Source organism: Eptatretus burgeri, chromosome 2 (assembly GCF_056783735.1).
Source record: "Eptatretus burgeri isolate ZD-2024b chromosome 2, Ebu_testis_v1, whole genome shotgun sequence".
In the NCBI taxonomy this organism is placed as follows: Eukaryota; Metazoa; Chordata; class Myxini; order Myxiniformes; family Myxinidae; genus Eptatretus; species Eptatretus burgeri.
In genome coordinates, this window is record NC_140962.1 from 11,443,165 (window position 1) to 11,455,407 (window position 12,243).

The 12,243-nt window shown below is 43.7% G+C and overlaps 1 protein-coding gene across 3 annotated transcripts in view; it reads left to right on the top strand.

The window, feature by feature from the left end:
- Nucleotides 1-12,243, top strand: part of LOC147031425 (sorting nexin-6-like) — a 48,431-nt gene that overhangs the window by 27,402 nt on the left and 8,786 nt on the right. For all 3 annotated transcript variants that reach the window (XM_085862928.1, XM_085862936.1, XM_085862923.1), the window contains exons 8-10: nucleotides 3,671-3,776; nucleotides 3,943-4,018; nucleotides 11,728-11,767. In XM_085862928.1, the coding sequence (XP_085719054.1) occupies nucleotides 3,671-3,776; nucleotides 3,943-4,018; nucleotides 11,728-11,767 (222 nt within the window). The remainder of the gene's footprint in view (nucleotides 1-3,670; nucleotides 3,777-3,942; nucleotides 4,019-11,727; nucleotides 11,768-12,243) is intronic.

Genomic DNA, 12,243 nt, shown 5'->3' on the forward strand with positions numbered 1-12,243 from the left:
CCTTCTTTTTCTCCCCCACTCCTTTCTCTTAGTATTCCCGCCAGCAAAGCAACGGGTGGTATTTGCTAGTAATTCTAATGATTGTACTTGTTTAGTGCCTTTTACCTCTGGATACAAGGGGTTGAGAGAAAGAGACGGGTGTGGGAGTGAAAAACGGGCACACAGAAGGGGTTAAATAAGTCTTCAGGTACCTTTTAATAGATTAAACTGCCATTGCGTTTCTCACTGAATTTGGGAGTTTGTTCCAAAGCCTTCAGGCAATTCATTGAAAGCAACTATAGCTGGCCTTTTTGTGGAATTTTCATCCAACAAGGGAAGGAGCTGCTGCATAATGCAGTGACTAAGGTGTTCTCTGCTATGTAAAACATGATGAGATGTATGTTGGAAGAGAAGATTGCAAGGACTTTAAATCGTCGTGCAGGCAATCCATCCATCCCTGGTTTTAATTTTTCTTTGTTTGGTTTTTTTTTTTTTTTTTTTCAATGCCTCTTCTGACAGTGGCCAGAGGCATTGTTTTCGGGTTGTACGTCCGTCCGTGCTAAATTTCTCTTTTCTCTGCAACCGCTTATCCGATTGACGCGGAATTTTCACCGTGTTCTGTGTCACGGACTACTCGTTCGATCGTTTTAACAAGTATGATGTCATAGGTCGCACGGCATGGCAGCCATATTTGAAAAAAAGGAAATGCTTTGGACCAATGTATCTTCCAAAACCACTCCATGGAAAAAAAATCGAAACGTGGTACATGTCAAGTACTCCCCATGGGTAATGTGGTTTTTATTTTGTTGTTGTTTTTTGATTATGTCATAGGTGGCTTCGTTATGACTTCATAACTGCATACGTCAAACGCTTTATGTACAATCGGTATGAAAATTGAGGGTCACCTCAGGCTAAATTGTATGGGGGTGGGGGGGGGTATTGACTGGTACTTCATCAGTCATGTGGTTCAGCAGCTATATATATATATATATATATACCGTATTTATTTTACATCAAAATCTTCTCCGAAACGACTGAACAGATTGAGGCGAAACTTTACAGATATGATCACTTATCCATGAGGAACAAAAAGTTCTCCACCTATGACGTCATAAATCACATGGTTTGGCAGCTATGATTTTTTTTTTTTTAATTTTCTCCAGAATGGCTTAACGGATCGAGGGGAAACTTCATCCACATGTTTTCCAAGCCCAAGCCTTGGGGGATACCAGGGTGTTCACGAATAATTGATGGGTTACATGGTCTGACAGCCATATTGGATTGAACGAATATCTTAAAAACATTATTTCTTTTGATCCGCTTCATCATTCGATGTGAAACGTCACAATTATGATTTAATAGTCATGGGCAATATATTGTCGTGGGTCTAGCGGTTTAGGGTAATCCGCCCAACCCAATTGTGGTGGACGGGCGGTTAACACCAGCCAGCCCAGATAGCCGAGCGGTTTTCCTTAAGAGGCGAACACGTTGATCCTCAGAGATTATGGCATGCGACGGAGGCTCATGAAAGCACAGATGGATATCACAGCACAAGGGGTTTATACTTCAACCCCACGACAATTACACGGACATAGCAACTTAAAATAAACGCGGGGATTTAATGGTGATAGAAATATTTACAAAGGGGATAATGCAAAATGTAATAATAAACGTGAGATAAATTAAACATAAAGTTGAGGTACCTCTACGCAGACTTAAATACAGACAAGGGGAACATAAAAGAAAAGAAAAATCCTCCCTTTATTCTGGCGCTTCGCTTTGTCCAGAGATGGTGTCTATGGAAGTTGGAATCGAAGCACTTCGTCCTACACGTGTAGACGCTCCCAACATAGCACCAAGCTACTCTCAGCGGGAAAAAACGTATGCCAAACAATTCGTGAGTGGTATTCAACACCAAGGCTCAGAGACCGCCGTGCAGCTTCTTCTTTGTTTGCGCTGGCCGATAAACGGCACTCTGCAGAATGGCATCATCCACTTCGGTTACATACACGAGGCTTCGAGGTCCGTCTCTTCCGACCCAACCAAGAGCCAATGGCCAGCGTCTTGCTCCACCACGTAAGCCAATTGGACCGTCGTGCTCCAACGTGAGCCAATTCGCCTCAGCACGAACATGAGAATCGCACCGTCTTCTTCATGCGTTGAAGGAAAGCCATTTTGTCATACCGAGAGGAGAGCAAAGCAAGATCCTCCATCCTAGCCACGTTCCTCTCACGACTACAAATGCACCGCTCACCCCGAACTCATGCACTCACTCCCGATCTCTCTTCGACACAACACCGAACAACCGTTCAACCTCCGGGGTGTGGCTTGCTCGCACGAAACCCGGAAAGGCGGGGCTTCTGCCTGCTCGGCATGTCTTGCTTGCTTGTTTGTTGGCGTTGTTTGTTATAAAAATGCACTTCTTCCTGGTTGGCTTGTTAATGCAACAACTTAGGAATAGGCCACAAGGGGCAATCTCATATACTGGGGGGGGGGGGGGATTGGCCTTGACCCCTATCAAATTAACACTGCTCCTCCCCGGTGTGGTAACACATAACACTTAAGCTCACAGCCTCCCTATTAAATTTACATCGAGATATCTCCTACATGGCCACGGACCAAACAACTCTATTCAATCCTAACTCCCTGATGAAATTCCTCCATCTACCCCCACAACCGTAACAATACGTTTTAAATTTAAACCTGATCGAGCACCATGGTCTGGCAGTTAGAATTATTTAATGTTTTGAATCTGGCTTCAGAGATTCAAATCAAACTTGGTACAAATTTGTGTAATAATGTGTGTGGAGGCTCATCTGTTGATGTCGAAGAGTGCCGTTCTAGTTTTTTTTTTTTTTTTTTTTTTTTGACCCTAGACAGGTCACGAAAGTTACGTCCAGTCCAGTCTTGTTTCTCAAATCCATAAATGTCCACTCTGATGCTTTGGAAAACCTTCATTGGTGAAGATGACTTCATACGATGCCGGATAGTGGTCCCTGCCCACACACAAGGAAGCAGCAACCGCTTCACTTTCTGCTGATTTGGAATTGATTCGAAGCTAGTCTGACAACTGACGTCTTTCAACCCTGACAAATCTTGGTCTCAGCCTGTCGGTCCGGAAGGGCCATCAAATGTTTCCACCTACCTTGTATATCCATGGTTAGCCACTATAAGAGGTCTCTGATCTTCTCGGTCTCACCATAAACCATGACTTCGAACGGGGCCGGCCGTTTATCAAAGTTGTCCTCCAAGACTGGGCATTCTTTGTCGTTCCAAGTAATTTCTTGAAAAATCATAAATTGCAGCCTACAAGAAGGTCTTTGTCCATAACGCAGTGTGGTCATGTTCTTCTCTCTGGACTGTCCACCCCTGCTTTCTCAATTCCATAGTATCTCAAGCTCTCAACGTTGTCATCTCCTGTGATTTAATTTTTAATTTTTTTTTTTAATTTAATTTCCTTTGCTAAACGATGACACTTGAATTTTGGCTTGTTTGGGGCTGGTTTCATAGGAGTGGTCAGTTTATAAACTTGTTGTGATTTGCAAGAAATGCATTTCTGCACAAAATCCCCCAGATTACGAATGGGAGACTCTGGATGAAGTTTGTAGCATTGCAATGTCCGGTTGAGATGTAACGCACACTCACACGTTCCTCTGTTTTTTATTTTTTTGGTTTTTTTTTTTTTCCGTAGGATGTTGATGACTTCTTTGAACACGAAAAGAATTTTTTGGTAGATTATCACATGCGCATCAAAGACTCGACCGCCAAGGCTGACAAAATGACTCGGGCTCACAGAAGTGAGTGATTGTTTTGTTGGGTTTTTGTTTGGGTTTGCATTTTTGTTCATTTTTACATATATAGTATATATTTGTCTTTTAATGCAGCGTAGGTTTGACCTTGCTCCCCTGTTGCTTGAAAGTATTTTTGATACCTTTATAAATGTCGTTCTGATGTGTTGTTTAGGTATGGCTGAAGATTTGATCAGGATTTCTACTTGTATGCACTCGCTTGGAACGCAGGACACAACAGAACTGAGCAGGTGAGCAAAGAATGCAACAGGTGTTTTATCATGCCTTTTACGAGGGATGGACTTGTATTACGACCTTCACTGCTAAACTCTCCATCTTCTATTGACGTTGCTAAATGGCTGCGCACCTGTCCGAGACAGAGATACTTGGATAATACGATTCAGGCTTATAGAGGATGGTGTGTTGAAAGGTCGGGACAAATTTCTGACATGACTGTAATGGGTGGGGTCAGGTTTCTATGACCGGCTGGAACAGATACAGGTACAGCCAATTGGCTTCCAGTCAGAGATCACATTTTGGACACCATTATCTTCACCACTTCACCTTCACCACATTTTGTCCAACTGTCTGTCCACACATGATACGAGTGTGATGGATGTGGATGAAACTTGATGGACAGGTTGGCTGTGTTGCAAGGACAACTTGATTGGATTTTGGTGAATATTCGGATCCAGATACGAGAATTTTTCAAGGGATTCTTCACCATTGAGAGATTGGGACAAACCCGATATTGCATGATATCTCAAAAAGTTGTGGACGGATTTCGATTAAACTTGGTGGAGCAGTTGGGTAGGTGACGAGAACAAGCCAATTCGGTTCTGGTTCAGGTCCGAATCCAGATCCGGCCTATCTGTGGGATACAAAACGTGAACTGTTCAGCCTGGTGGTGGTGTGTGCTCTACGGAGTACCGTTCTGGTTATATCTATTATTAATTACAGAATACTCAAGCACACAAACACCTGGAAAGGGTCTGCAATGTGATTGCTCTTTCTAGTTCCTGCATTTTTTTTTTTTGCACTTTATTTACCAGGGGAAGCCTGGTGTTGGCTTGGTGGTTAGGGTGGCGGCTTGGGATCCCAGGGTCCTGAGTTCAAGCCCCGTTGGCTGCTGAATTAACACCAGGGGGTTGACTCAGCCTGTCATCCTTCCGAGGTCTGCAAAGTGAGTACCAGTGTACTGGTCCCGGTGTATGCCCCGGTTAGAATAGGTGTACCATATCCCTGTGTGTCGTAAGAGGCGACCAGGGTTGGCGTCAGGAAGGGCATCCAGCCATAAAACATTGCCTCAAGAAAAAGCCTAACCCCTGCACAGCAGGGAAAAATGGCTGTAAAAACGGTCATTTTTATTTACCAGGGGACAGCACTTCCTTGAATCCTTTATGCCCTTCAAAAGGTACTTATTGTTCACTAGCAAATATCACCTGTTGCTTTGCTGACTGGAATACCAAGAGGGAGGGGGGGTGGGGGATGGGGTGAGAAAAAAGGGGAGGGGGAAGAGAGAAGGAGGAGGAGGAGGAGGAGGAGGAGGAGAGAGAGCAAATATGACCAAAGCTGACATTGTCATGATATTTAACCCCTTGGGGATTTTTGATTGGTCAAGGGTTAAGCATGACCATCACCTCCGCACCTCAACATAAAGCGCCGTTTCCTGTGTGTTTTGTATTTTACGGCGATGGCCCTGCTTCACGCAGTCAACAAAGGTTTCGTAGGTTTGAACTGTGTCCTTCTGAACCAGATTGTATGGACAACTGACTGAAAAACAACACAATGACTGGTGGAGCGCAGAATGCAGTTATTGCTGCTGTATTTCCTTCTCGTCTTGCTTCTTGATATTGTGGGAGTTTATGCTGTTCTGGATTTTTGTTATTCCTCTGTTTTTTTTTTTTTGTTTTTTTTTAGATCCTTGTGGAGGATCTCTAAGTCTAACTCACGTTGTTGTTCTTGTGGACTTTTTTGTTTCACAGCCTCCAGTTTTCATCGAAACTTCCTGAAATTTGGCATATACATGTAAAAATACCCTGCGCAGACAGTAACCATCTCCGCTTTTGAAAATTCCTCCCAGAAAAATAGTTATGACATCAAAATATCTCCGCTAATGGAAATCGCCTAAAAAATTATCTCAAACTGGGCAAGCTTTTTGAATTCTGTTTGCGGGAATCGAACAGGGCATTAGCAGAAATGAATTGCTGCAAATTTGAGACATCACTATGACGTCGTATCAATTTTAATGACGTCATTCCTATTTTTTGACTTTTTGTTTCACAACCCAGAGTTTTCATCGGATCTTCGTGAAACTTGCCATATATATGCAGAAAGCCCACGCGCAGGCAGTAACCATCTCCGATTTTGGAAATTCTTCCTAGAAAATAAAAGTTAACGTCATAAAATCACCTATACCATTATCTCCGAAACTAGGCAAGCTGTTTGAATTTTGTTTGCGGGAATCGAACAGGGCATTAGCACAGATAATTTATCGCAAACCTGATACATCACAATGACGTCATATTCGTTTTTATGACGTCATCATTAAGAGGACGAGGATCTTAGCTCATTTGAGCTTGTTTTCTTCTTTTTCTACTTCTGTCTTCCTTCTTTATCTTCCTGTCCTTCTACCTTTCTTATTTTTCTTGTGTCTTTCTTCTTCTATCTACCTCACCTTCTTCCTTTCTTCTTTATTTTTTTTTTCATTGTTCTATCTTCCTTATTCTGTGCTCCTCTTTCTTTCTTCCTTCTGCCTTCCTTTTCAGCACTAAGGATTTCCCATCACATTTTTCTCACATTTTATCAGTTTGACTTTTTAAAATTTTTTTTATCCTTGTAGAACTTCAAGATCGACAATGTTTGCACGTTTTCCATGTGGTGCCGAAACTCCCTCCAAACCCAAACTCTCTGTTCCTCGCCTCATCCTGCTCATAAAATAAAAGCGAAAGGACATTCTTGCATGGATCATCACATATTTAATATCTTGTCACCACACTCACCGACTTTGAAGTTTTATTACTTGGAACCTCTTTAACATTACTCGTTAATAAGTGACTATCTCAATATCCTGGTGTATTTTGCGTCACTGCCGGTGAATAAAGTGTTTTAACCATGTTTGGGGAAAAATACATAAATAAAATAAAACCCGCTTTCGATTCCGACCAACCCGCATTTCATCGCCTCTAACTTGCCACGTGTCTTGTCGAAATCTGCCCCCTTAGGGACGAACTCATTACGTATGCCCGTCCATGCTAATTATCCTTGCCGGAGGAGAGGGTATTGCATTTAGGTCCCTTTGTTACTTTATGAAAAAAATTATTTTGCCAAGTACCTTGGTCTGTCGTGTTTGTCTGTTTGTCGCATGATTTTTGGCCACAGTTTTCAAGCAATGGTTCTGAAATTTTTTTTTGTTTGCAGTTTACCGGCAAGGGACAGCAACGCTTAATGTTGGTGAAGATCAGAATCTGGATCTGAGAATCTTTAAAGTCACTCTTCACCATTGAGAGATGGGGCCAAAAGGATATCGAGCACAATATCTCAAAAGGTTATGGATGGATTCGGACAAAACTTGGACAGGATGGATGTGTGACAAGGACGAATTGATTAAATTTTGGTGAAGATCTGGATCTGAGAATTTTTAAGTGATTCTTCACCTTTGACATGGGGCTAAAAACGATATTGCATGATATCTCAAAAAGTTGTGGACGGATTTGGATTGAACTTTGTGGACATGATGGATGTGTGATGACGACAAATTGATTCGATTTTTGTGAAGATCCAGATCCGAGAGAGGTTTTCAATTGATTCTTCACCACTGAGAGATGGGGCCAAAAACTGTCACATGAGATCTCAAACAGTTGTGGACGAGTTGTGACAAAACTAGGTGGATGAGTTGGTTAGGTGACGAGAACAAGCCGATTCGATTTTGGTTCAGGTCCGGATTCAGATCCGGCCTATTGGTGGCATACAAAATGTTCATGATTCAGCCTGCCAGAGGTATATGCTTTACTGCCTGCCGTTCCGTTTTGCCAAGTGTCGCTCTGAGAGCGATTTTTAATTTGTCTGTCTGTCTGCACAGAACTTTAGTGTTTTTCTCCGCAACTGCTTGTCAGATTGAGACTAAATTTTCACCATATGAGCAACTACTCCTGTGGAGTGTTTTATTGGCGATTATGACATCATAGGTCATGTGTTGTGGCAGCCATGTTGGAAAAACTTTGGACCTCGATCTCTGAAACCAAGCTGTTAGCTGTTGGTTAACTTGGCACATGGCAGGTCCTCCTGAGGATTTTTTTTTTAAATTCTGTATACATTGTCGAGGCTCGTATGAGAGCTAACACAACACACAGCAAGGGGGGCATGAGACAAGAGGGGTGGGAGAGGGAAGGACAAACCGGTGAGGAACAGAGACATTAGCTCTGTGGACGGGAGAGGGATGGGGCAGGGAACACGGGGAATAGAAGATTGACGTTACAGGGACTTTCAGGAAGGAAAGCAGGGAATTTGAAGGAGGTGGGTTTGGGGTGGTTTAACAGGGGTAGAAAACATCAAGGTTTTGGAAAGGGGAAGATAAGAGATGGTGGTGAGTGGCTGTTTTGAAGACCTGGAAGGAAGAATGGGATTGAAGAGAGTGTGGGAGTTTATTCCAAAGGTGGGGGAAAAGGAGAATTAAAGAGTGAAGGTGAGCAGTGATTTGTGATTTTTGGTAGTTTTACCAGAAGGGGGCTGCTGGCGGACCTTGAGCGCCCTGCGGAAATATGGGTGGGACATATCGCAGACGGAGCAAGGGGGGGGGGCGAGACCGGAGAGGAGACTGTAGAAGACAGGACGACCACCGACCTGCCTGCGGTGAGAGAGTGAGAGGCCCAAAGACTCAGCCTCATCGCGGGAGATACCACTGATCCGAAATGCCTTGGTTTCCACAGTGTGAAGCTGAGAAAGGTGAGAGGCAGGAGTACCAGCCCAGAGGGGAGAGCAGTACTCCATCAGGCTGCGGATGAAAGCTTTGTATGTGGTCAGGAGCTCAGGTGGGCCCAGGAAGAACTGTGCACGACGGAGGATTCCCAGTCGGCGACTCGCTTTGGAGGCCAAGTTGGAAATGTGGCTTTCCCAGGAAAGATCATATGGCATATAGTGAGATCCAGAAGCTTTAATGAAAGGACTTCTTTCAGAGAATTGTTGAGAAAGGGGGTGGTGGGGGGGGGGGGGTTCTAAACGGTCCTTTTAGAGAGATATAGTGAGAGTGTGAGATTTGTCTGGATTGAAAGACATGTTCGAAGTGTTGGACCAGTTTGTGATTTTACCCAGAGAGGGAAGAAGCTGCTGCTTGCCGGTCTGAGGGATGACAGATGGTACGGCAGAGGATGGAGTCATCAGCAAAGAGATAAAGAGGATTTTCCAGAGAGTCGGAGAGATAAAGAGGATTTTCCAGAGAGTCGGAGAGATAAAGAGGATTTTCCAGAGAGTCGGAGAGATAAAGAGGATTTTCCAGAGAGTCGGAAAGATAAAGAGGATTTTCCAGAGAGTCGGAGAGATAAAGAGGATTTTCCAGAGAGTCGGAGAGATCGTTGATGAAAACCAGAAAAAGAACAGGGCCCAGAACGCTACCTTGAGGAACTCCAGCCTGGACAGAAAGAGGGGATGAGAGAACTCCATTTAGGGCCACACGTTGACTGCGATAGGAGAGAGTCTGCAAGCCATGAGTGGAGATGGCCTGGGATACCATAGGAAGAGAGTTTGGTGAGTCGGGCAGGGTGCCAGACTGTCAAAATCATGCGATATATGTCGAGGGATATGGCTCTGATATGGGGAGGAAATTGATTATTTTTTTATTTGTTTACTTTTTTAATGAAGTCATCGGTGCCTTCGTTATGACATCATAATTACATATGTAGCACGCTACATCCGATCAACATGAAAATTTTGGGGGGTCATCTGTGGATAAAATGGTCCACAGAAAAAAAATTGATATCAGTTACGTGATTCGGCAGCCATGTTGTTTAAAAAAAAAAAAAAAAAAAAAAAAAAAACTTTAAAAACCTTCCTCTGAAGTGGCTGGACAGATCGACGTGAAATTTTACACATGATCTCCTATCGATGAGGAACAAAAAGTTATCCGCTCACGATGTCACAGGTCACATGGTTTGACAGCTATGATTTTTTTTTTGAAGAATAAACCTTTAAAATTTTCTCCAGAACGGCTTGACAGATCGAGAGGAAACTCCACCCACATGTTCCCCAAGCCTTGGGGACACCAGGGTGTTCAATAATAATTAATGGGTCACATGGTCTGGCAACCATATGGACCGAAAATAAAAATAAACATTTTCTTGAACCACTTAATCAATCAGCGTTAGTTATAATCTCGTCGTCATGGGGAATATATGTTTTAAATTTCTACCTCATTGGACGCATGGTCTGGCAGCCAGAATTATTGAATATTTTGAATCTGTTTTCAAGGATTTAACTCAAACTTGGTACAAGTACAGGGTACAAGACCCGGATGACTTTGGTTGTTAATATATTTAGTACCACAAATGATACAACGATACCCTTTGGTTTATATGATACAGAAACTCATAAAGTTTTGTCCACACCATCAATACAGTTAAACGTGAGGTCCGTTTGTCACGCGCAGGACATCAAGGCGGTACACGAGTCCTTGCCATGTTTGGCTCTGCGTGTTTGTGTCCACCAGTGCGCGTGCAGCTGTGATCCGAGAACGAAGATCCTGCAGGTTTGCCACCTTGGTGTTGTGGACAACATCTTTGACAAACCCCCACAGAAAAAAAAAATCAAGGGGGGTTATGTCTGGTGATCATGGGGGCCAGGCGGTTGGTCTGTCTCAGCCAATCCAGCGGCCTGGAACATTTTCATTCTGAACGATTAAGGCCCAATGAAGGGGAGCACCATCCTTGTTGTTGAGGTCACTGTATCCTCGGCAAAGAAAAACACAAGAGTTTGCATGAAAGATTGAAGCTTTGGGCCTATATGGTGCAGATTCTGCAGGAACTCAGACCAAATGACGGACCCAAACGCAAGGCGTTTGCCTTGGAAATGCTCAGTCGCATAGAGGATGACGACGAAGATTACCTGATAAAGGTCGCGTTCACGGACGAAGCTTGCTTTCATGTATCGGGGAAGGTCAACCGGCACAATGTGAGGATCTGGGGTTCTGAAAACCCCCTCGTGGTCATTGAACACATACTCGACAGTCCAAAAGGTCAATGTGTGGTGTGGCCTTCTCTATGAACGCTTGGTCGGTCCGTTTTTTTTTTTTTTGTCTTTATGAAGGATACAGACTTCAACAATTTCCATGAACATGATGGAAGGATTCACCTTCCTGCAGATTGAAGACCTGCAACCCGACATCATTTTTCAACAGGACGGTGCATTGGGCCTTAGACATTTGAGCCGTCCTAATTTAAAAATTTCCAGGTCGCTGGATTGGCCGAGACGGACCAACCACCTCCCCCCCCACTCCCCCCCCTCCCACGATCACCAGACAACCCAACTTGATTTTATTGTTATTATTTTTTCTGTGGGGATTTGTCAAAGATGTCCATAACACAGAGGTGGCAAACCTGCAGGACCTTCGTTCTCGGTTAACAGATGCATGCGCATCGGTGGACACGAACAAGCCAAGAACTCGTGTGCGAACTGAGCTCACGATGGTGTGCACAAAACTTTTATGAGTTTCTTTATCATATAAACCAAAGGGGATCCTTGTATCATCTGTGGTTCTAAATGTGTTAACGACCAGTCGTGCAGGTCTTTTTGGAACGCCCTGGTATGTATAACGATGTAATATTGTGGGCGGAAGCATATCTGGTGACGTCGCAACGTTGAAGAGTGGCCTTCTCGTTTCATTATAAAACTTCACCGTTGTAATTACAGTGAATGAATCATCTGTATCTATTTATCCTTGTCATTGTTGCTTGTTTCTTCTCTCTCGCAGGGTGTTCTTGAAATTTTCAGAGTTGCTGGAAAAGACAAGGGTAAGGTTTTTCTCCTTTATATCTACTTTCATATCAAAGTATTGTTACGTCTGAGGGGGGGTATGCATTCAAAGGGTAATTAGGATGTTTAATTAGGTATGCCATGCTGTTCGAGTTTACCAGGATCTCGATGTAATAAGTAGCAATTCAGTGGTGATAAGTTGTCTAGTAAATGTCCATTTCTTCAAGGGGGAAATGATAATTGTCACGTAGTTAGATAGGGATTACGGGATAGGATAAGTGTGTCTGCGTAAACCCTGTTAGTATTCCCTGGAGGCTTGCCGTGACGTCACAGGACAGTGCTGCGGATGGCTCCGCCCCGTGATCACGATTGGCGGAAGGCGACGGCGGAGGGCCAATAAAACGGCTTGATTGGAAGTGACGAGGACTCAAGGATAAAAAGGTTCTGTTCGGGGAAAAGGGGTGGGAGGAAGAAGATCGGTAAAGAAAAACCGTTTTGGTGGAGGCTGTTGTGC